The sequence below is a fragment of the Carettochelys insculpta genome, chromosome 2 (assembly GCF_033958435.1).
Source record: "Carettochelys insculpta isolate YL-2023 chromosome 2, ASM3395843v1, whole genome shotgun sequence".
Classification (NCBI taxonomy): Eukaryota; Metazoa; Chordata; order Testudines; family Carettochelyidae; genus Carettochelys; species Carettochelys insculpta.
This window is the reverse complement of record NC_134138.1, coordinates 162146812-162172746: the sequence shown is the minus strand read 5'-3', so window position 1 is coordinate 162172746 and position 25935 is coordinate 162146812. Positions and strand designations below refer to the sequence as shown.

Here is a 25935-nt window from a genome sequence, read left to right as displayed (position 1 = left end):
AAAAAGAAAAGAAATCAAAACATCTGCTCCTCCCTTTCATGGGGTGGCCACAGGTGGGGCTCAGCCAGGAGGAGAACACACACACACACACACACTCTCTCTCTCTCTCTCTCTCTCTCCCTCTCTCTCTCTCTCTCTCTCTCTCGCTCTGTTTTTCATTGCCTGTCTGGGGAAAACCTGCAGTCAGCCATGGGGTGGGGTGGGGGGAAGGGAGGCAGTCTACTTTCCCAAAGCCTTCTTCAAAACCTGCTCTTTTCTGACTGTGGCATGACAAGAAACACAGAGAAACAAGAGCACCAGGGTCAAGGCAAGCGGGTGGGCAGAACTGTGAATACACTTGACCCGAAAGGCAGCAGCTTGAGAAAACTGCCGGCCAGTCCCAACAAGCCCCCGCGCTCTTAGAAAACACATGGCTTCCACAAGCCCTGCAGGAGTAAGCACTCCATTGCCCTCCACTCATGGGACTGGTGGCCTCCACTTTTCTTGAGGCTTGGTTGAATTAGTTTTCTTCTTTACAGCTTCTTTTCTGGTGTTTTTTCTTGCTCAGACCTCCTTTCCCCACTCCCTTCTCCTTTTTCCCTGCCCTTCTCTCCCTTTTCTGTCTGTGGCTCTGAGAGCAGGGCGCAACACAAGCACCTGTGAGAACATGCTTGTCTCCTGTAGAACCAGGTGACTAACCCCTTTCCCTTCTACCAACCTCTCATACACAGCAGCTTACTCTCAGGGGGTTAGACTTTCCCATCTCCGTGGTTTCAGGGAGTCTAGTGACAGCCAAATTGCCAGAAGGCTCTGTAGCATCTCTGGCACAAACAGGCCAGACAAACAAGGGGCTTGAAGCCTCCAGCAGCAGGAAGAAGGGGACTGGGCTGGTGGCTGCAGGGCTGGGATAGGTGTTTATCCCTCAGGCCGCCCATGTCTGACTCATGCATATTAAAACCCCAGGGAGCCAAAACCCCAGGGAGCCTGTTTCTCCATGCTTGAGCGGCAAGGGGGTCCTTGGGCTGTCCATGAGTCCCTGGGTGGGCCACACTTAGATGTTTAATTAACATCTAGTTGGGGGCCCACTGAAAAAAAAAAAAGCAGTAGGCTTTCATGGAGCCCCATAACAGGATGGTTGACATGCCTGAGCTAATACTACCAACCAGCACCTAAACAGTAAAGCTCTACAGTTTTATTAATTAAGGACTCTAAGTGACTTTAAAAAAGTATCACCAGCACTCAGACTGTACAAAGAGGTCAAAAGGTCAAATTTTGGCACGCTGCCTCAGAAAGGTTGCCGACCCCTGTTCTAAACTCAATAAAAAAAACTTATATTTCCTTATCACATGGGTGGAATACACACATTACAAGTGAGATTAATGCATACAGCAGCCTACAAGCATTTCGCAGAGTCTGAACACTAAGTACATTTTAAGACTAATACCTATTTGGAAAAAAAAGTAACATAAGTGAACTGGTTTGGTTTCCAGGTATGAATTTGTTATTAGCTAACACATACAACCTTGACCAGAGCTGGCACATGGTTTACCAACATCACAGACTCCATAAAAGAGACATTTTCATAATTGTCTGGGTATAGTTAATGTAGAGACAAATGATAATTTACATATCAGTGTTTCTCTGAGACTTGTTTTACAACTACAATCAATGTTGGCATAGATTAGAGGTGAGCAAATTTCTTATGTTGGGCCCCGCCTTTCATCCCTGCAATTAGCAGGCTCCCCACAAACTGTCTAATGTAATCCAAACTGATGGTAATTTCAGTTAAGTTCATATAAAAAAACCTTTCAGCATGCGTAAGAAAATATGTAGATTATAAAAACCTTATTAATTTGTATATACTTGTGAATACACATACAAATAGTAATGTATTTCAACATTTTTAATGAGATGGATTAGCCTGAGACCCAGTGGCTGATCATGCTATGTCTCCTTTGCAAAAGTTCATGCTCCCGCTGGCCAGTTTGTGTACGCTTACTATATAGAGAACCCGATTATTAGAAATTTTGAAGAGTTTTTGTATTACGGAGAGGTGACAACCTGAAATATCTTTTGAAACGTGACTTTCTTCATTGCATCTTTCATACGCTGTGCTGGAAGACTGTTACTGATATGCTATATATTGACAGATGGACAACCATAGATGGCTGTATCAAATCAGAGTCAAGAACAGATACAGAGACAACTCTGACTGAATTCATTCTCAACCATAAGCTGATCTACCATCCAGTGTTCCCTGTAAGATGTGCACTTTTGTGGCCACTCAGGAGAGATTCAAATGCCTCCCAGCTGATTAGTAGATCGCCAGGTTTTTTTGGTTTGTTTGGTTTTGTTTTTTATTTTTTTGGTGGTTTCTAATGGAGCTGTATATAAAATTATTCCACACATGGATGGAATAGGCTGGAGGGCACATTGCTACTGTTCTGTAGATCATCAACAATAAACACACCTACTCCTGATGTCCCGCTATAGAGAACTCTGTACAATACCATACCAATCAAGAGCACGTTGGATGACAATCCTGTAATTTGTCCCCAGCCACCATCAATAAGTTTAACTGGTTATGTTGTGCCAAGTCTTTTGTGCCAATGGAAATTTACAATTTGATGGCCCAGATTATTGGCACATCAACATTGGCTGGCCACATTGATCTTCCAGGTGATGTGGACGTTAAAATCATATCCCTTTACTGAGACATTGTTTACTTTGCATCCAGGGATTGTAAACAGATATACATATCTCCTTGCCTTGGACTGACAATTAGTTATTTGACAGAATCATCTCAGGTGGTCTCCACACAACAGATTAAGGCATTGTGTACCTTGGAATACAGTAGTTAGCCATGACACAAGCCTTACTAAGCTACAGCTTATTAAAGGTCCTGATAAGATTCCATTGGGCCTTGAAAAGAAGCCTCTAACAGTTCTAGTATGGGACAACATTGCTTTTGGAGGAGAAGCTCTAACTTGATATGCCACCACCCACTCTACCAATGGAATAACAAAGAGATGGAATCAATTTCAACATCAGGCATGCTAATGCCAAAAGCAGTGTGTTCTCTTAAAGCACCTGCAGGTTTTGCGACAAAGCAATACCATCAGAACAAAAGGCAAGGTCTGATGGCACTTGAGTCATGATACACATCCTATTATAAGCTCATGGATACAGAACAAACTGGAATCAGCACAGAGTAGACGTGACACGCATTTTTATCAACATTCTCTCTGAAGTGCCTCATGTACATTTCCTGTCTGGACAGTTTTTCATACTGCTCTTCAATGTGACTGTACTCTGAAGAAATCAGCTATCCATTAGTTCCACTCATTGGGGCACCACGAAGACGGATGTCCACTGTTTATACTATTCCAAAAGGAAAAAAATACAGATAAGCAGTTTGCAATTAAGCATGTAGTCTTGGTGGTCATAAATATGAAATCTTTGTGCAGAGAAAGCGCAAAAAGAACATAATATTTGCCACTTGAAGCTCTTACAGTGCTGGGTGCAAATTTTTCCTCTTTTTGTCAGAATAAGCTGTTAGTTGAACTAGGAACTGCACCTTTCAGCTCATAAGGTAATGATGCTGCAGTTCTTTTCTTACAATTAATTGGGGAAAATATGCCAAGCATCTTCCTTCATATTGTCGGGCAGTGGTGAAAGGGCCCATCACAGCTCCTTGAATCGTATACAAAATTCATCACTCAAGGAGGAGATCGATGTGAATATGGATTATTATCACTTGTATGTGATATGGCAATTAAACAAGCCTGCAGTGAAAATTCAGAATCAAAAGGTGGCTTGTTTGGATTGACTCAAACCCATTCACTGGTTTATCACTGGAACCTGTCACATTAGGAGAGAGCTGCTCTAAAAAGACAGTGTGAAGCATGGCAGGCATGGCACCAAGAAAACAGAAGAATCTTTTTAGAACTACAATTCAGAATGATGAGCCTGCCATAACGAGCATTTTATGCAGTACTGATTGCATGATGAATCCTTCTGATGTACCTCAAAATGGACAAATGGGTTTAAAGTCAGGTGTTGGTTCCACCACTGAGATTACAGGTGACTTGCTTGCTGCTTAACAGAATGGTGAAATTGCACCAATACCCCTTTTGAACCCATGACTGCTTTTGGATACTCCAGACATTTCAGCTTCTGTCTTTTGATAGGAGAAAAAAGAAAATCAGTGATCAAGTCAAATATGAAAGTGCACCGAAGGTAGCTAAGATGTGAGTCTTTATAATGACAACAAAGTCTTTGCAAGCCATCTTGTATTAGGTCAAAGTAGGTAACTAGATCTCAGGAAAAACTTGTCCTACTGTTTAGGAGCAGTTTCCTATCCTCTTGCTAGTGCGCATGGTATTCTGACAAAAAAACAAGTGTGCTCTAGCTTCTTTGGCCTAAAGGTGGAGAATGGCTTATCGACCATGTTCCACAGTTTGAAGCAATAATCTTGGAGGGACTGGAAGTCGTTCGAGCACTATATGATGTTCCTTCAAAATTTGGTGAGTGTAGTGTACATGATTAAGTTTGCAAAATAGTATTAATGGACTTGTTTGGATTTTGTCACAGGTCAGCATCCTGGTGTGAGCATCAAAAAATATGGAATGAGCATGATTAGCAGCTGGTGGCTGCCAAACAGTAAAAAAAAATCTATGGAACATATACGAAAATGTAGAATCAGTGGAACAAGCTTCTTTCTGATGGCAATGATCAGGAAGCACTTCAAAAATTTGTGTGAACCCGGTGGAGAGATGCAGATCTGCAAGCTGTAAAGGACAAAGCCCCTGAGAGGAGTCTCACTGCCTGGCCGTGAAGAAGGGTTCGGCAACAGTCACAGCTGTTGGTGAGTGAAGCTGTGACCATGAAGAACATGCTATACTTAAGTTTTTTCATGTGAGACATGCTTCCAAGGACTAACTGAATGTGATATTTAGGAGCCTAGGCACAGATGTTGCAGACAAGGCATCAGTCTTAAGTCACAACTGCACGTCCCCTTGTGTTGGGAATAAAAGCCACTTTATTAGCGGGAGAAAAATCACTGCATTTCCCTTGTAGCCTCCATACATTCACAGAATGTGATTCAACAAGTACCTGCTATAGAAATAGCAAGGAAAAAGTCATTTGCTATGGCCTCTGGTAGTAAAGAGTTCCTTGATACTTTCATAGACTTTGGGAAAGACTTCATACTTTGGGACTGCAACAGTCCATGTGCTTGAGGAGTTTGCGTGTCATCTGTATGGCCAATCTTCATCCCAAGATGTCAGTGATGCCAATAGAAAGTGTTCTGCCTAGAATAATGGTCACTGCTTGAATGGAGCATTACGCCAACATGTTATGCTCTCCTCCACTGCAACAAGCGGGCAAAATTACCAGACTGCTATAATGAGGAACTTTCTTCTTGTTTCTTCCTGTGTTGATCAGGTATAACTTTTAAAAGACAAGAAGTGTGCCATCACATCTATGCAAAAAGTTCTGCTCAAGATAGCATGTTGCAGACAGCGAGCGGTGCTACAAGCATGTAAACTGTCAAAAAGGGAGGTGTCCATGTCTTACTGCTTGGCTTTCCTGCACAGGCTTGTGTAAGTGTCGGAAGAATGAAACCACCAGCAAAAGAGCTGCTGAACTTGCCATTCACAAGTATGACACATTCCATGAGAAGGCCACTGTGATTGTCAGAATGGTAAATAAAAATGTATTTTACTCTGGGAATAAGCACTCCAGGGCCAACAGCAATACATGTAATTCAAATCCAACACTGGGGTAGAACAAGAAAATAAAATTCATGCCAAACCAGCTAAGCTAGCACTTACAAATATTGGAGAAAAATACTGTATACTAGGCGAGTCCTGTCAAAAGGTTTATGGTTGGGTTTTTGTTTTTTTGTTTGTTTTGTTTTTTGTTTGTGAGTGTGAGTCTGTGTGTATACTGGTGCTGAGAAATATATGCTCAAAGAAAATATTAAGTATTTACATCGAAAAACATCAGCTCTATTACATGTATCCTTTCACAAAGTTCTGAAGACGGAATTATGATTTCCTATGGCACTGATAGCTTCACAAGCATTGGTTAAGTTATTTCCACAATACCTCTTTGGGTATTATTATCCCAATTTTTCAGATGGGAAAATGAGGCACAGAGAAATTAAGGTCAAATATGTCTACTAATTTCAGTTCCAAACCTGAGAGAGCTGGGGGCCTAGTTTTTTCAAAGTACACAGCAGTAGAAAATACTTTCTACACCCCATCCCCACTGACTCACCGAACTGTAGGGCTAGCTGGGCTCATGAGAACTCATTTAGTGCAGGATTTCTTAACTTATGAGTCAGGACCCAAAACTGGATCTCCAGAGTATTTCTGAAGGTCAGGTGGTAGCTTTTGACTCACTGAGTTTGCCCCCTTGCTCCAGGCATTTCAGCTTCAGGGGTTCCAGTGTCACTCAGATGTGGTCCAGCCACCCTGATGACAGGAGACTGGGCAGGCCAAATTCGTGTGAGTGGCTCTGCAACCCTATCAGCCAGGTCACAACTCCACTCACATGAATTGATCTGGTTGGGGCCAAACCTGAGTGGCACTACCACCTAGAGGCTTTATTGCCTGAAGCAGAGAGCCAGATCTTGCCAGTCCCACAGCATGGGGGCTACAGGAGATGCCATTTAAATTTTTAATAATTGGAGATACACATTTCCTAGAACTGGAAAGGACCTTGGGAGGTCATCCAGTCCAGTCCCCTGCCCTCTTGGCAAGACCAAGGACCATCCCTGACATCTATTTGCCCCAATCGCTAAATTGCCTCCTCAAAGATTGAGCTCACAATCCCAGGTTAAGCAGGCCAGTGATCAAACCACTGAGCTATCCCTCCCCCGATTAAGACTGAATATGTCTCATAATTTCTGTTCCAAACCTGAGAGAGCTGGGGGCCATGATAAGATGTGTACTGGGCAGCTCCCAGTCCCCCCAGGGAACAGGCTCAGATTGCAACCAACCTAGAAGTTCTTCATCCCAGGACATTTTACTGGATCGCAACAGGCCATGTGGACCATGAGACAATTTGCTGATGTTGACCATCCACAGCACCCCTCACCCCACAGTTTCCAGTGGCCACAGGTCACCTGCAGGTAAAGGACCTGCAGGGACTTCATTCTTTTCCACTTCCTGGATCACTGATTGGCCAGAAGAGGCAAACCATGGCCACAAGGAACTCTGGGAAGCTGCTTCTGAAGATAAGCCTCCTTTATAAATGAAAGGGAGATATGCACAGTGGTGGCCATACCCAGGTAATAGCTGCTTACACTAAGCTTGATTATAAACAAGAGTTTTAATGAGGCCAAAACAATGGGATTTAAGTGGTTATAAGTAAAAAACAGACAGACTAAAATGTGCTACAAATTAAAGTAAAGGAAAACAGCATAGGTAGTTCTAACTTCCCGAAGAGACTTGTGACATACTGTGGCAGGGCCTCCAGCCCCATGCCTCTTCAGAGGACTTTCCTGCTGTCCTCAGGTCTCACCCCCACGTCCTAATCCATAACCCCTCAGTCAGGCCAAACAGCCTAGTCAGACCTTTGTGGCCTAGTCAGCATACACAGGCCCAGCAGCCTAGTCAGTGCTCCCAGTCCTTCCTCAGGGTCACAAGGGTGGGGATAGGGGAACTCGGGCCGTCCCTCTCCACTGAGCTCCAGCCCAGGGCTCTGTTGGTGGTAGATGTGTCTTCCCCACCACCAGCTCAGCAGGGATCCCTGCTGCAACACACTGAGCTCCTAGGTTACCTCCCGGTTCCCTGCCCTGGGATACTTCCTACCCCATCTCAGATAAGGCGTGCTGCTCCAGCTCTGGCTGCTCTTTCTGGGGCTGTGTCTGCTCCTCAGGTGACAGCTGCTTCTCCCAAGTTCTAGCAGGCGCTCTTTCCCCTCTGCTGGTCAGCCCTAACTTACTGGGCTCCCTGGTCTTTATACTGGGGCTGCAGCTGGCTCATGCTCAGCAAGGCTACAGGGGAGGGGCCTTTGCCACCCAGCAAGCCCAGCCCCCGCCCCGCCCCCTGGCTAGTGCAGGGTTGGTACAGGAAGTTTGCAGCAGAAAGGGGCTGTAGGGAGAGAGTCTACAGTCACTTGGAAGGTGATGAAGTCCTGGGGTGTTGGTTCTAGAGGAACTGGGTGAAGAAGAAACTTGAGCACATTGGGCAGGAAGTCGTTTGTGGAAACAGCAAGACTGTGCAGACCTCAGCTACATATTGTAGGGCTCCTGGACTGAAACAAGGTGTAGATGGAGGGCCTGGCTTCTCGTACTTGCCAGCCGGGAGTGACAAGGGAGTGTTGGAGATGTCAACTGGACTGCTGGTTTGGAGAGAATTTTTTTTTTTTTTTTTAACTTTGGAAGGGACCATACAGACCTTGTGTCCTGGAGCATGAGGGGCCACAATGTGAGGAAAGAGGTGTCAGAACTAAGTGGAGCTAATCCTCAGACACAGATACAGAGAGGTTCACTAATAGTTAGTGAATCTCGTAATAGTAATTTTTTTTAAATGTTCTCCTCTGGTGGCTCGCTGTTTTAGCACCATCTTTCTTAAAGGATGATGCCCAAAATTTGGCACATTACTACAGGTGAGAACTCACCAGTGCTGAATAGCATAGAACAGTTACTTGCTGTCTTTTACACAACACTCCTGTTCATACACAGAGACCATTTCCTCCCTCAACCTCTTTTGCATCAGTAATACATTATTGCCTCAGGAGTTTGTGATCCACTATAGTGCTTCAGTTGCAGTTCTATATGCTCAGCACTTTGATAAGTCAGCCCCCTGCCCCACCATGGGCTCAAATCAGGCACCAAGAAAATGAAGAACATATAATTTAGTGACCACCTGTGAAAATTCTGATATAAGGGACCTGCGCAGTATCACATAGGTACTTGCAACGAAGGGTCCTGTGGCACCTTATAGACTAAAAGAAAAGTTTTGAGCATGAACTTTCATGAGCACAGACTCACTTCATCAGATGCTGGTCTTGGAAATCTGCAGGGCCAGCATCTGATGAAGTGAGTCTGTGCTCATGAAAGCTCATGCTCAAAACTTTTCTGTTAGTCTATAAGGTGCCACAGGACCCTTCGTTGCTGTTACAAATCCAGACTAACACAGCTACCCCCCCCTCCGATAATAGGTACTTGGTAGCAGAATCAGTAACAGGCTCAGTTTCACCATGGAAGCATTCATCTGCTCTAGACATGAGCTCATCTTTTCTCTTCCTGCAATCCCATTCTGGCACAACACATCTGCCAGCATCTATCACAAATGTGATGGGGCATATACAGATATATGAGGTCTCTGCTACACGCCCTGATTTAGCCCCAGAACAGGTGCATCCTACATGTTCCATGAACTAGAGGTTTGCGGCATGGTAGGAGAGGTTGTAACTAAAGCATTTATCAGCGTGCATATGTGCATAGCAGCCTTTACACTGGTGTTTCCTAACTTTTTGCATCCTTGACTTTGCAAGCTGTGGTCTTTTAATGTAATTTTTTGGTGGATAATTTCATAGGGTTGTTTAACAAAATGCAAACAAAAAAAAATGTCATCACTGGGCATTGCAGCTATGGGGTTGTGAACATCAGCACCGGTGCCACGTGAGCTAATGGGGTAAGGGCTAGCAGTATTAGGTTGCCATCCTTGATGTGGCCCACTACACAACAGTGGCCACTCAGCTACACAGGTCATTGCTGACAGCAATGGTGAAATGCAGCACTCTGCCTTAACATTCCAAGCTCTGCACGGGCATGCTCTTTAGTGAACATAAACTCTTCCGGCCCAACCCACCCCCACTGTGATTCCTTCAGCTGTCTTCCCGCTAACCTGACCAGCCTTCAAGATCCCAGACTTGTAAAGCTTCTTCCTAACTTGTTGCAAGGCCCAACTTACCCCCGCCCCCACAAGGCATTTGGCAGAAAGATGGAGGTGGTTGGGTTTGTTGAGACTTTGTGTTATGATGCATAGCATATGATTTATCATTGTTACAGATGTGTCAGACTATACATTTAAATGCAGTTGCCTGGAGTCAGGGATGGGATCTTATGATGACTCAGTAATAGGTATTACTTAATGAAGCTTTGGTATGTCTAAGACTAGGCTGGGCTTTTCTATGGTTTAGCACTAGTTGCTCCAGAGTACTACACCACTCCCGCCCTCCTCAAACTGAGACAGGTCCACTAGCTATGGTATATTCAAACACCCCAGCTTCCAGTCTTTTCTGTACCCTGCCCGTCTACTTTGAGGCATCACTGTTAAAAGGGAGCCCCTCCAGCAGCTGCTACCAGGAGAGGGCCTTAGAGTGTGACTCTTGGAAGGTTTAACAGGGCTGCCATAGGATAGTTCATAAGTCTGCGCACATGGTCCTGGATTCTTTGGGAGCACATGAGAACTGCTTAGAGCCCAGCAGCCTTTCTCCCACACCCCTCCCCCACCTCATCGGCAAACCTGCTTAGCTATGTCTGTGTGCTTATGGAAATTACCAGGGTTAGCACCTACAAGGCCTAGCTGTACCAACAGTGTGCGTCTCCTCTGAGTTGCACTACAGCTGGCATGTGGCTAGGGTTTGTGCCCTGAGTAACCCCCAATGATTACGCAGTGTAATCTAAAATACAACTATGGGCATTACACTGGGAAATAAAGCAATGGTGCACATTAGCAGGATTGCTAAATCCAACAATCTTTGCAAAAAATGTATAACTTTATAAACAAGGTGCTTTTGTATTGCTAAATATTAAACTTGTTAAAGTTGTATTTGGCTGCAGCATTGCTAAACCCATGCAGAAGGAAGAATGCCACTTCCTGGGCAAATGGTTTTTTTCCTTATGCCATCCTGAGCAGGGTGCCTGTACTTTAGTGCATTTCTTATCTGAGGAACTGTTTGGTCTAGACTACACTTGATCTACCTGTCAAATGTTGGCACATGTGAGCGTTTTGTTGACAAGTCTGAGTGATTACCTGAAATTAAAGTAATTTTCCCCCCTCTGGAAGTTTCTCTGTCAGCTGAACAAGCAGTGAGAAGAGAGAGAGAAATTTTGTGCAGTTTTTTTCTAATTAGAATCCAGTCTGAACAATTAGTAGTTCCAAGGCCAATACTGATTACTGCTCAGGCAGAGAAGACTACATGGAAAAAAAGAGATCAGACCTCTTTATGTAAAGCATCAGAATGCGCAGTGGGTGCCTATAAAGTTTTTTTTTTGTTTTAAAATGGCAATGTTTTTTATTTGGATTGGTTAATTGGTATGGAGTGTTCTACTAACTAGAGACCCTGGAAAAGCTCTTTAAATTCCTCATCGCATACCAGTTTTACCTGTGCCATTTACTTTTCAAGGACCCAGACAGACTGTCTGAACTGTATAGAACAAATTCTAAATAAAGGATGCTTGAATGAATGATCTGCAGCGTTTCTAGGACTTTTAAAACTTTTATCCAGCTGTACTTTTAATTGGATATGCCACCCACTTTCCTATCACTGTACACATTTTTTAAATCCCTAAAAGTATCCTAAAAAAGTCAGGTGATTGAGTTTAAGGATGCCTTGGGCTCCTCCACATCCCTTGTCCCTTTTGTGCCCATTTCCTATGCCCCAGGAACAGTCTCTGAGCTGTCCGAAGTTGAGGGATTGCAGCTGCAGTGGCACTTGAATGAAGTATGCAGGTTCAGTGGCCAGGGCCAGCTAGGTAAGGGTAATACACAGTACAGCCTTATGTGTGTGATCATCAGCCTGGCTCTGTCAGGGCACAGCAACCCCCTGTATTAAGGTGCAACTGTAGTGCAGCTAGGCATGCCTAGGCTGGTTTTATTATTGTTATCCAGGTCTGCTAAATTAATGAAGAGCTGAAGACATAGGCCATTATGAGCCTGGTAGTGCCCCTGGATATGTACTGAAGTTGTTACCTTAGTGCAAGTCTGTTCTCCCACATCTAGTTTACTAATCCTGTTACCTGCACATATTAGATTACAGGTAGTGTGGGAGGATATACCTGTGTTACAATCACACCTTCATTTGTTGTGTAGCTGTGCTCTCACTGGCGGGCCCAAATAGAGCAGCTTACTCTTGCAGCTCAGAGGTACAAACTGATGCACCACATATCTTGTTTGCCATGGGAAGCAAGCAATTAGGCAGCAGCAGAGAGGAAAAAGAAGTGTAACTACAGTACAGAGCTGTGTGAAGTAAATTCTTAAAACAAATGGTAAGTTTTAAAAAAAAGATTTGATCAGGTAAGGAAATGATTTCTGTGTTTCATTTAAACTGAGATGGTTAAAAGCAGCATCTTTTTCTTCTGCATAGTAACATTTCAAAGCTGCATTACGTGAATGTTTAGTTGTATACTTTTGAGAGAACCACCATAATGTTTTTGGTCTGAGTTACAAACAATGTCCATTTTTGAGGTGCTTGTAACTCTGAGGTTCTAATTTATTTATTTCAGCCCAAGAGGTCTTCTGCTTTTTTTTTGGTGGAGTTCTGGGCTTTTTTCCCCCTGTAGGTGGGTTCATTACATGCACATCTTCTATGACAAAATTTGGATGTGCTGGTGAAATAAAAGACTATACTTTAATACATACATACAAAGTGTCAGTATTAAGCTTGTCTGTGCAATCCCAATGCCAGCACTTCCTAACTTTGAGAGCTTAATCATGTAAAAAAGGAGAATTCCATACTTTTGAATTATTTGGCTTGATTTTGCTGGGTTGTCCAACTGTGTGCTTCAGTAGCTCAAAGAAAGTGAGCCATGACCCATACCCCTGAAGTAAAAGGGCACAGCCAATGAAGTCAAAAAGAGGGTGCCTTTGTGTGTATGGGAAGAGAACCCTCCTACTTCATCTTCAGAGCAAACCAATATAATTTTGACCTAATAATGAAATATGAAGATCAATGACTTTCTTTCAAAGCTAAGAACAGCTGTGAACTATCACTGCTAGACATTTGCAATATTTATCAGAGCTGTGTTAGTCCCAGGATATTGGAGACAAGGTGGTCAAGGTAATGTCTTTATTGGATAACTTCTGTTGGTAAAAGAGATGAGCTTTTGAGCTCTATCCTGAGCTCATCTTCACTGTATCACAAAAGCTCATCTCTCACCAACAGAAGTGAGACCATACCTCACAATAAAAGACAGTAGCTCACCCAGCTCGTCATTGGTAGACATATCTACCTGTGAGGTTCAGTTGCACCTTATGGTAATAAAGTTCCAGATCTTCAGAAGTATTAGGTGCCTAACACCCTTTGAAATCAATGGGAGTTAAGAACTTAAACGTTTTTAATGTCTGGGGCAAAGCTTTTTATTAGTTGCATAGCTGGGAAAGGGAGGCACCTTGGAGGAGTAACAGATAGGTGCTTGATCCAAAGCCCACTGTACTGAATGGGAGTTTGTCTTTTGCCTTCAATAGGTGTTGGCTGGCATCCTGGATGAGTGACACTGTTTTACACATATATATTGTTCACAGAATCATTTACCTTTCCATGTTTTAAACATATTTTCAGTGATTAAAAAAAATTGTGGTCTTTACTCTTTAGTACACTCACATGACCATAGCTGCCCTTGGCATATTTGGTTTTTGGCTGTGGTAAGTGTGACATCCTAAAACAGATGTCTCCTGGCAAACAAGACAGCTGCATATCCTGGCACCTTTTTTTTTTCAGGCCTGCTCAAATGGACATAAGACAACTGCAATCGAACTTGAAGCAGCAGCAACTTTTTCTTGTCATTGAAAGCGGGTCTAATTTTTCTGTAGGAACTGCTTAGAGGGCAACTGATGTGTCCTTGGAAATGGTATATGTAGCTATGAGAAGTATGGAAGAAAGACTTGAAGTGTTCAGGCTACTGGATGGGTTGGGACCAGTGGCAGGCACAAGTTAGGGTTGTTGGACCATATTAAGGATAACTTGTCACAATCTGAAAACAAGCGGGGAGCATAAAAGCCATCTTGAGGGCCTTGATTTCTTTTTAAAAAAAATCCACCCTTAGAATGTAGTTTCTAGCCTAGAAACCTCTGGGTGCTCAGAACCCAAGAAGGTTCTGAAGACTCTGAGCTAGTGGGAGCTTACAGACAGTTTTGTAAAGTGTATTAAGAATGAACAGCTCAACGCTATCGGGAAATGGAAAGAACTATGTTAGGAGCACCACAGATGGCACAAGGCCACTCACCTCTCCGTGTGGTGCATCCAGAAAAGGTAGCGATACAGGGGTGCATTAGTAATGATCAACAGTATATGTGATCGCATGATATTTTGCCGCATCCTGAAGGAAAGGACTGCTGAAAAGAAGAGCCCTCTTGGTTCTTCTCTGTGCCACTGAGAAGTCTCCCCAGCCAATGAATTTGTGGCTTTGAGTTTGAGCCACAGGAGCCTTACCATCTAGGGCTTAGAAGCTTGGGTCAACAGGCTCTGCCACTTGATGGAGGGTCTCAGACCTCTGTGGGTTCATGAGAAATGTCTTTGTAGCGCAATAAGCCTGGAAGAGTCTCTGTCAATCTAGAGTGGCTAACGCCTCCTTTAAAAGGGCTCCTCCATCAAAAAACCATTTCTGTGAGCTCGATGTCAAAAAAAAAAAAAAAAAAAATCTGTAGCTAATGCAGCAAAGAATTTGACCAATCCCATTGATTTTCACATTTCCTAATGATACCTCTGTCCATACTGTCATAATTACCACTAAGGATATCTCCCCTTGAAGACGATTACTGTCAGTGACTTAACAACGTACGCCTGAAGTGATTACATAGATAAATTACTACACATAGTAATGAAGACATTGATGGGTTTGAAAGTGGGAGCTGAGGCCATGAAATGTCAAGCTGTTTCCAGAGAGTCCCTTTTATTATGGCTTAGCTAGCTTACAATTTGCTGATAATCTTTATTCTCTTATTTTATTGTCCCTCATGATTCTTTTCTTTGGACATTTGAGTCTGTAACAAAGCACTTTAAAGTCAAACATTTTAAAATAGTATTTATCACCATTTTAACTTTTCTAGTGTTTGATAGTAGGTGCTATAGAAGGGGGATGACCAAACTTTATATGGTGAGTCTCCTTTTTTAGCCCTGCAATTAGTAGACCCCCACCCATCTCACTTGGAGGCTGCAGGGTTGGGGGGGGGCAGCAGAGGCCACAGGGACAGGCAATCACATTACCCCCCCCCCAATGAAATTCCATGCCGCCCAAGGGGAGTGTGCCTCTCCTTTGCACATCCCTGTTCTAGGCAGAGAGGAGAAGGCCAGCAGATCCCTCTGCCCATCAGTCTGCCAGGGCCTCCTCTTCAAGCCCCAATGCTGAAACATTGGAGGGTTAATGCCCCATTCTGCTAATGAAAGTCAGTTTCACCCTTACAGGTTGCAGAGGAAAGCTGGAGAAAGCGGCCATTTGATGATGAGACCATCCACTGTTTTTGTTACAGCACCTGTTGGGGAATGCCAGCCACACTGCTTGGGGTGCAAGGGGACAAAAGCCAGCATATCCAGCCAAGCCTGAAGCACAGGGCTCCAGGCCACTGGTGGCAGGGCAGAAGCCCCATGGCAAGATACATACCAGCCCCTCCTACAGCCCAGCTCAGCACAGGAGAGCCAGGCTGCTCTTGCAGCAAGCAGGACCCTGGCACTGAGCAAGAGGGAGGTGGAGTTGGGAGCAGACAGGAAAGCCTGGGAAGGGGATTTCCCTGGGCGCAGGCTGCACAGCTGAGGACATGGACTCTTTCTCGAGCAGCAGCTAGGCAGGAAAGGATGGATGAAACATTCCCCATCAGCTCAGTTGCAACAGCTGAAAGTGGTGGGAGAAGTTGAGGTGGGAGGAGGCAGCAGGGCTGACACACCTCCGGCTTAACAGCAGGGAAGATGTTAGAGAAGCCACTGCTGCTATATGCCTCTACCTACCCTTTTAAAGTAAGCAGATGACACACAAGAGATGCAAAATATCTTCTGTCTCCATGGTTGGTTAACTGATCACAGTGCCCCCTCCTACCAAATTTCACCCCCCCAAAGGGCATGCCCCCCACTTTGAACACCACTGCTTAGACTAAAGAGCCCCAAATAATTGTCACACCATAACCTGCTCTCCTTTAACAGATAATTGAAAAAATAACTTCATGGCTCCATAAGGTACTCTGGGTGCACTGGATCCAAACCGTTACATTTCTGGTGTTACTGACCTACTTCTGGCCCATTAGACTTTTGCAAACTCTCTTTATAAACAGACACATGGGGTTTTTTCTCAACTGAATGTGCTCAAATCTCCATTTATAAAGACACATTAAATCAATGTATCACCTTAAAATTGATTTTATAACAGTTGCTATGGATTAAATTTGTAACTTATTTTTGTTTCCTCTGTTGCTTTTCTCTGAACTTCTTCTAAGTTGTCAGGGTCTCTTTTTAAAGTGCATTTCCAGCCAAAATATAAGGCAGCTCTTCGAACAAAGCCTCACCAGCACAGAGAAGGATAATATTGCCTGTTCTAGACAATCACATTAATTCCACACAATGTTGCAGAGTCTCTTTTGAACTGCTCTGTTCAATAGTGTATTTTCTGCTGTAGTGTGGTTGACTCATTCAATTTACCATCCACTAAAACCTTCAAGCTCCTAGGATTGGCCTGTACAGAATCCTCCACAAAATTATACCTGACTTTTTTGAAGGCGCCAGGCATGCATGCAAAACAATTGCCTCACTGAGGCATTGTTAGAAAATAAGTTGGGGAGATTTTGCATGTGCATATTAATTTATTTGAAAATTAGTTAAATTCTGCTGTTACACTCTTGGGCGACCTTCTGGTCTTTGCTGGATTGGACAGCTATAAATGAAAATAGACACCTGGGCATTATTTTTAATTAAAATGAATGATTTCTTGCAATAATTGTGGTTACAATCAGCTTTCTGATAATTGGCAGTATCATCATGCTGGGAGGGGGGTTGTACTGTTGACATTCACTCTTTTACTGATGTGTGGGCACAGAAGGTGTATGTACAAGACAGGTGGCTCTTGGCATCTTGCTGTGGAAGCTCTTCATATCTTGAACTTTTCCAACTGCTTGTCTCCAAATCCCTTCAGTTTCTTCAATCAGTTTTTTAGATGAAGTGGCCATAACTCAATTCTCTATCCCACGTGACGCTCTGATATGTTGGCCTTCCTACATTTAATTTTGCAATTATTCTATATCCCACCCTCATGTACTCTCAACATTCTGATTGCTTTCGTGACAGACAGATGTTTATTCCTGTACACTAGACCACGCTAAGGTTTATGGCCTTTGTAAATTCTACTTTGAGGGTTTGATTGGGGTTTACCTGAGGCATAGTCTTTATGTTGACCCCTAGTGAGTAAGTGAAGATGCTCCGTGCCAGTGTTTCTCAACCTATGACTCAGTTAGCACACAGCTGCAGCCCTCATGACATCCTGAGGGACACACAGGTAGTATGCACATTGTGTGGATTTGGCCCTCGTAACACAGAGCACTACACGTGGCTCACAGTGGTAAATAGGCTGAGAACCATTGCTCTATGCTCTCCCACTGGCATAAAAAAAAACCACCCATCCATGTGAGTGGGAGAAACCATATCAGCAGGAGAAACCAACATAAGTGGTGGTTTAGACATCGCTGCAATAAAATTCTTCTAATTCTGAAAATAAAGTAATACCTGAAGAGAATACAAAATGTCCTTGCATGAGGCTTTCTTATTAAGATGAGAAGCCACTAACACAGTGATAACACAACGATTGCTCTAGCAGCTGGTTGGTGCCAATAAATCTCACTTTTCAGCAGGACAGGAGTTTCTAGCTGAATATATTCCTAAGGATCCTGTCTTGCAAAGAGTCCCTGGAGGCAGACCCTTCATCCATGTAAAGTCTCACTGCCTTCAGTGGGACTTAGCATGGATTGCCAGGCACGATCAGGTCTTCTGAGTTTCAGCACCTGGCAGGAGTCCAAGTTTGGGCTTGCGCTTCACAGGCATGCTCAGCATTTTGCAGGCATGAAACCTAAACAAGAAGGCTACAGTTACCTGGAACAAAAAATCAAACATAAGAGGCTGCCAACAAAGACAGGGTGTCGCTGGCAGACCCATGTTTACACTACTTTTTTTTCTGTCGACAGCAGCCTCTGCTGGGGAGTGGATATGCAAATGAGTGTCCCTTTGCATTTTTGAAGCCTCCCATTTGCATGCTGCTGCTGGCAGTTTGCGTCAGTGTAACCATAGCCGTACAGGCTGAGCCTCTCTAGTCCAGCACACTCTGGTCTGGCAACATCTGTAGTTCAGCATGATTTTTGTTAGCCAGATGTCCACTTACCATGGGTGTGGCCAAGTTTCCTGTGGTCCCATAAAGTTTGTTTATAGTTGCCAATCCTGGTGCTCAGTTTTCTGCATTGATATTTAGCTCTATTTTACACTTAAATGTCTTCTAAGAGCCCAATAAGCAGTGGCAGCATTGGTAACGCTGCCAGACAATATTGGCTTCCTGTTTGGCAAATCCTCTGGTTTGATACTGGTCAGGGCCCGAGGGAGTCAGACTAGAGAGGTTCAACCTGGACAGTGAATTGTTGTTCAAAACAGTGTTAAATATGATTTAAAAAAAAAACAAACACAAAACCAAACAGGTTTGCCTCATGAGTGCATTACAGCAATGAAACTTATATTTACAGCAAGAAAGCAAACAGATGACTCAGATAACCCAGTAAAGATGCTTTTGTATTACTTAAAATGGAAAAATAAAATGGAATTTCACATTTTATATTTTTTTAAAAACCAATGCATTTATAATAAAAGCCATATGGATGGAAACCTTCACTTGAATGAAAGTAGTTACTAGAGTATTAAATTACTGATTTGATGGCAAATGAGTCACAAAATCTTCTGGAAGAGTAGCCATTTCCTGTCTAGTCTCTGTCTTAAATTTACACAGTTATAATGTGGAAATTCATCTGTTACAGTTATAGTCTTAGATTATGCCAACAAGTAAATATCTGAAGTTAAAATATACTCTTGGAAAATACAGATGAGACATACACGTTATGGTAATACTGTTTGCGTGAGACATTAATACTTACTGATGAGTTCCATAAGTACAGATTAGTTCATATTAACAAGAATAATAGCAGTGAAAAAGTGACAGTCTCACCATGGGGGGCAGGCAGGCGAATCAAGGCAGACACGTTTACATATAACTTAAAGGGATAACTAAAAATTATTTTAAAGACGACATGACAGGTGTCTGTCTTTCAGCAGTGTCTTAACACTAAGAAACAGCTTTCTCTACAATGCACTGGAATGAATACAGTTCAGATAGTTCTTCAGCCTGCATTCACTTTGCTCATCTGTGGTGGTAAAACACAGGAGTCCTGTCAGGATGTTTTCCTGTTAACGTTGCTTGGGGTTTCCTAACAATAGTAGCACCAAAGTATGGATCAGATTTTGTCCTCATGATGAGTGAATTTCAGTCCTCCTACAAAGCCTGATGCCATATTTTAAAATATGGGACCCTGAAAGTCAAGCTGTTAGATTCATAGCTAACTTCCACTGAAATGGAAGTTCTTCAAAACTCCTAGCATACAGAATTCAGGAAGCCCAACTTCAGGGTCTCGTCTTTTAAATTAAACCTCATCTGAGTGTTCAGATGGAAAAAAGAAACAAGGGGAGATGAAATTCATCCCTTACAGTCAACAGCCAAGGTGGAGGGCTGCCATGGGTTGAAGTAGCAGTAGCAGCCCTTCTGTTGGTTGATTGACTGTGGAGCCACTAGATCTAAACAAATATGGATTTGTGGTCCTTCCCTTAGTCTTTTTCTCACACCACATTTGGCCCATCCCCAAAGTAATCTTCATCCCCTTCCCTGCATAGGCCAACATTGAGACCAGGGGGTAACAGACACTTCTGCATGGTTGCTCAGCCTGCTGTCTCCCCATGCAGCCCAATGTGGGGTTTAAGTGGTACAAAAGGCCATTTGTCAGCTCTCTCAACCAGGACTGAATTCCACCCTGCCGGAATATTCTGTCTTGAGGTATGCTCTCTTTTCCTTCAATTTTTTATCTTTTTTTTTTTTGGTAAATGTGCAATAAAAATAGAATATTTACACCATTAAAATTAAATTTCAGTGTCAACATTTTATGCAATAATATTCAAATGTTTCCCATGTGCAATAGATTAATTATTTTCTTCGGATATCAGACATGAAACTGTTTTCAATACACAGAACAATAAACTTATTGCTGCAGCTATAAGGCTTTTGATCCAGAAGTTTCCCCGTTGTTAGTGGTGATGCTTGTCCCACAACGGCCATGTCAGCTGTCCGCCAAGCTTCACAGTAGTTGTTAACTAGCCGGATCCCATTTGCAGTTGAACCATGCCATATGATTTTCTGTGGCCTAAATAGTAATGTTTAAAATTATTTTCCAGAAATAACCCTTTATCTATACATTAAATCTCATGCCTAAATCTATACAGACCCACTATAAATTCACTTGAAGCAAAAAGAGTGCATAAAGCAAAGTGAGGCACAAGATTTGGATGAGAAGAAAGCAAACTGGGACATCAGAGGTATTATATTCACTGATCTTCTCTCCATCCGGTCCCTATCTGCAATCAAAAGGAGACTGGAAATGGAAGAAGAGGGGAATGGAGGAGAAGGAAGGGAAAGGATTAGAGGAGATGATGAAAGTTAACCTTTGTCACAGTTCTAGCAGCCCATTATCTTACCAGCTAATAAAAGTACATTTCATGTAGTACAGAAAATGCAGCGTGAGCTCACCAAGATGGATCTGTCATGACGTTCCTCCCATCAAAGGAGTATATTGGAAACTCGATGTTGAACTGACCTCCGCTGCCACTAAATACAGACTCCCAATTGTTGAAGAGTACTTCTCCCTATTGTAATTTAAAAAGCTATCTTTTACCAACACTTTTATCATATCACAAAGTGCTAGAAGTATTCTATTAATCCAAAATCTCTTCTACTTCTCAAAATACTCATGGTTCTACCAGCATGACTGTCCATGCAAATCTTCACACTTCATTCCTAGGAAACCTCACTTCAAACTATGCCCCCCTCTTCCCCTTTTATGAATAAATCTCCGATCTGTCTCAGGCCTCTTTCCTCACAATTGTCTCTACCAACTCACTTTTCAACTCATTTTATCATCATCTATACCTCTCATGTACTACTTAGCTCACATTCTCACAGCAACTTAACACACCTCTCTCTCCTTCATCAAATGTAAAGGCTCAAAGGGCCCTGTACAAGTTAGTTTGGTATGCTTAACCTCTTTGCTCTATTCTTTTTCCTACTACCATGTATTGCTCTCATGTCGAGTACACCTGAGTGTGTCTGCAGTAGATTCTTTTTTTCTAATAGTTTGAAAGACTAAGCTAGAGAACTAGAATTAAAGAGTCACAACTTTAGCAGATAAAGTCAGAGGTGGAATTAATTTAAGTCAGCCTTGTAATGGGCCAAAAGGTTACTTGAAAATTTTCACATCCCTTATAGAATCTTACTTGTACCTGAAAAGAAAGCTGAAAGCAATTTTTAAAAGGTTAATGAAGATTCTGGTAAAAATCAAAATCTTTCTGTGGCCATTAGAACTGGGAAATTATAATACGAGACTATGGTACTTTTGACCTGCTTTTGAGTATTCATTTCTCATTTCAATGACAACAGGAACTATTTTTATTTTAGAGCAGCCTCCTCCCACAATTCCCAGTTGCAGGGAATTTCTGTCTGGAACCCTCCACCCTTCTGAGAACGGGGAAGGCAGATGTTCCTTCTGCAAGTCAGTTGGGTGATTAGCTATGCTGGGAGCCAGCCAGTATTTCAGAGTTGTGCTTTGGCATGACTGCACATGTGTAAGATGCTACAAGATGAATCAGAAAAGAGAAATTCTGCTCAGTTACCATGGCTCTAAATCCTGTTTAATTATAACTTATGAGCTGAATTTGGCCCACTCTCATTAAAGCTGGGACATATGATTACCTTAGTCTACTCAGCTGTGCAGGAAGACAAAGGCACAGGCTAGCTTCTGACCTGGAGACACAAAGACTTGCCCTGGCAGTGAGAATGCTAAGGCTGTTTCCAAAATAGGATTATTGAAAGAGAAACATGCAAAAATTTACATCTCATACTATTGCTCTGTCATCAGTTCGCTATAAGCTGAACATTCTTGTTACTCTCTTTCTATCCTCAGTCTCAGAAATTGTGTCTACACTACAAATGCGTTCTGTCTAAACTCTATCAACAGAACACAACCTTTTTCCTGGCAGAGTTCTGTCTTGAAAGTTTGAGGCATAGTGCCTCTGTAGACAGAGGCTGTCAACAGAAGAATAGCATAGACACTCTGAGGGGCCCTTTGTCAGTGGAGAGGGCTTCTGGTTCGCCGGGCTGCCCTGTTTGCAGAGCTGCTGGTTGGCTGTTCTGTCAACAGAGGGCTGGGCAGTCTGGCTGCTCTCTGTTGACAGAGTGTTGACAGGGAAGCCCCTATTAGGTGTGGACGTGTTCTGTAGGCAGAGGTTCTGTTGGCAAAACTCTGTCAACAGTGATTTCTGTAGACAGAACTTTGTAGTGTAGACCGAGCAATAGCACTGAAAAAAGAAAATTGAAAATACAGTGGCTGCTAGCCCAAGTTTGAGGCATTGCTTAACTACAGTTACCATAAGGGTACAGATGGGACAAACAAGGCTTTTCGTTTAGTTTATACAATATTTTGATCAAACAACTCAGAAGCAAGCAGCAAGCAAGATAAAGTCTGTTACCCCAGTTGATTTCCAAAAATTTTGGCTCGCTAGAGACCATCTTTACACAGAAAATAAAGTATTTATTTTTACCTTAAGATTAACTATTGGTAGACTGTATCTGTCTGCTTTTCTCACAACCGTAGACAGATCTTGCAAATGGGATGACAGGAAAGCTCTGTATGTTGACATTAAACCAGCCGCTCGGGCTTGTTGAAAGCATTGATAATCAGCTCGCATGGCACCAGAAAATGGCAAATTCAAAGCCACCAAATGCAGCTAGAAAATAAGGAAAACCCCTCACCGATTTAAAGTTGACATTATAACGTCAATTCATTTATTTATCTGACTTCTTCCTGATAAAGAAAAGGTGTCCTTGAAAGAAGCAGAAAGACAAATAGCTGAGCATAATAATGCACGCCAAAGAAGACTATTTAGATTAACCTCTCTCAGTGATGGTATATTTGACACCATTGCATCGTTCTTCTTCTCGAAGTCACGTTCAGGTTGATGAGCTACAGGCCAGCCCATATCAGCAATATAATTTCTTTGAAGAGTTAGACAGCCATAAAATCATCTCAGAAACAAACCTCATCAATTTTAAACAACATTTAAGAATTGATAAACAATTTGCTAAGAGAGTGACAATTTTTCATTGCTTCTAAACCAGCTAAAAAGGAAATTTTTGAGAAAATACTATAAATTCAGAGAAGGTACATTTCAAAAATTCAAAGGTTTAATCCCTGCTTTAAAAACATAATCTCAGGTATTCAGCCATAATGGTGTCTCTAATATACTTCTCATACTTACTGTTGGTTTTCCATGATTAATAGTTGAAGCTGGTCTCAGTGCTGGAAGAGACTGAAATCCCTATTATTTCAACACAGAGGAATAAATCAGAGTTAAAATACAATGTTCACATCAAGGAAAAGACACATTGGAGCAAGAAATGTTGTTATTGGGAATACTGCAGAATTTTTTGTAGTGAAATAAAAATTAAACTACATAGACTATGAAGTCATACTACTCTGAGTAGAACATTCCCCAACTTTAAATCCAGATACATGTTCATACACTAAGGCTATGCCGAGACTAGAGGGTTTTGTCATCAAAAAGCCACTTTATTACAAAACCTGCAAAGCATCCAGATTCCCAAGGCATTTTGTCCAATAGTAAATTGACAGAACGCAGCACTTTTTGTCAATAGCTGTACCCCGCTTGCTGCGAGGAAGAACGCCTCTGTCAACAGAGATATGTTGATAAAAAGTCAGTTTGGAAGTTCTGGGGGGCAGTCTTCTGTTGACAGAACAGGCTTCCAGGACGCTGGGCAGTCCTGTCTGCTGTGCTTCCAGTTGGCTGTTTTGCCAATAGAGCGTCTGGGCAGCCTGTTCACACTCTGTCGACAGAGCATATCGCTCTTTCAATCCAGCCTGCAATCTGGCCGTGCTCTGTCGACAAAGATTTGTGGGAAGATATCTTCCCACAAAAACTTCTGCCAACAAAACCCTCAAGTCTAGACATAGCCTCATTTAGAAAGCCATGCAACCAGATACTTAAAGTGCTGTCTTGAATAGGGATGCTTTCCTGAACATGGGTCTACAAGAGTAACACTAACTTGCACCAATGACAGAATTCACTGAAATGTATGTGTGGCGGCAGACAGCACTGAGCATGCAGCCCGCATGAGTGGAATGGATTAAAAATGAAAACCAGGGATGGTAAAACAGAAAATCCAGGCTATTGGGAAACGTGGACCTCACTAGTCCTCAGCAAACAACAAGCAATCCTGTAGCACTTTATAGACAAATGTATTATGTCATGTGCTTTTGTGGGTAAAACCCACTTCACCAGATAAAAATGAAGAGGAAAAAACAGAATCCAGGGTTTACATAGTGGGGCAGGGGTGGGGAGGGGAAGTTAGCTCTCACTATAAAATATCAAGGCTAGGGAAGTTGCTCTTGTAATGGATAAGATAGTTAAGATCTCTATTCAGGCCAAGGTTAAAGGTGTTAAATTTCTAAATGAATAGAAATTCAGATATTTCCTTCTGTAATCTTGCAAAATTCTTTTGTAGAAGAATGGCTATTTTTATATCCCTTACTGAATGTCTGGGGAGGTTAAAGTGTTCTCCTACAGGTTTGTGTATGTGTTCCCATTCTTCTGAAAAAGAATTTTACCACAAGATTACAATTTCTCCATCTTTACTATTTGCAGGAATGAGACATCCTACAGGTTGAACCTCTCTAAAGCTGGAACACACTCATCCGGCAAACTCCGTAATCCGGCATGATTTTAGTTAGCTGGGCAACCACTTATTATGGGTGTGGCCAAGTTTTCCATGGTCCCATAAAATTTGTTTACAGCCACCAGCCTTGGCTCTTAGTGTTCTGTGCTGTAATTTAGCTTTAATTTACCCATAAATGTCTTCTAAGAGCCCAGTAAGCAGTGGAAATGTTGTTAATTCTGTTAGACAATATTGACCTCCCATTGTCTGGTAAATTCTCTCATTCTGCACTGGTAAGTTCCTGAGGGTGCTGGATGAGAGAGGTTCAGCCTGTACTTAATTTGCTTCATATACTGGTCCTACTGACGACAGGTAACCTCCTCCCACCCCCTTATATAAACCCTATATTCTGTTTTTCCTCTTCATTTTTGTTTGAAGAAGTGGGTTTCACCCATGAAAGCTCATGGCCTAATAAATTTGTTAGTCTCTACAGTGCCAAGGAGGGCTTGTTATTGGCGAAGCTACAGACTAACACGACTACCACTCTGAGCCTAGTCCTCAGCCATCTTCCCATTCCCCAAGCACATAGTGGTGGAGAGCACAGAAGGCCCTACCAGACTGTCCTAGTCTGCTCCAGGAATAGCACATCTTCCCCAGCAGCATGGAGCGCAACTGCGGTGGGACAGAGTGAATTCCAGGTGAGGACCACCCTCACCGAAAAATTTCACACAACCTGGGAAGTCAACAGACTGTCTTTTAGAATCTGAACTCTGGAGAGTCTTCCTTACATTGACTGTTGGCTTAGAATTTCTTCTTCCCTTCTTCACAGTCCTCCATCCGCCCTTTCTTGCTCTCCTGGCATGTTATCTTACCCAAAGCTTACCTTATAATCACACCCTCTGCACATCCAAAAGATAAGATGCATACCTATCTCCAGCCTAATCACTCATCTGGCACATTGTATCTCATCTCCCCACCACTTCATTTTGGTCTTT

The 25935-nt window shown here is 42.7% G+C and overlaps 1 protein-coding gene across 3 annotated transcripts in view; it reads right to left on the bottom strand.

The window, feature by feature from the left end:
* Nucleotides 1-18593: 18593 nt before the first annotated feature.
* COL15A1 (collagen type XV alpha 1 chain) overlaps nt 18594-25935 on the bottom strand; it is a 242956-nt gene continuing 235614 nt past the window's right edge. For all 3 annotated transcript variants that reach the window (XM_074987940.1, XM_074987942.1, XM_074987941.1), the window contains 4 exons: nt 23527-23586; nt 22810-22995; nt 20744-20859; nt 18594-20360 (listed from right to left, as the gene is read on the bottom strand). In XM_074987940.1, the coding sequence (XP_074844041.1) occupies nt 20144-20360; nt 20744-20859; nt 22810-22995; nt 23527-23586 (579 nt within the window). In that variant the 3' untranslated portion in view covers nt 18594-20143. The remainder of the gene's footprint in view (nt 20361-20743; nt 20860-22809; nt 22996-23526; nt 23587-25935) is intronic.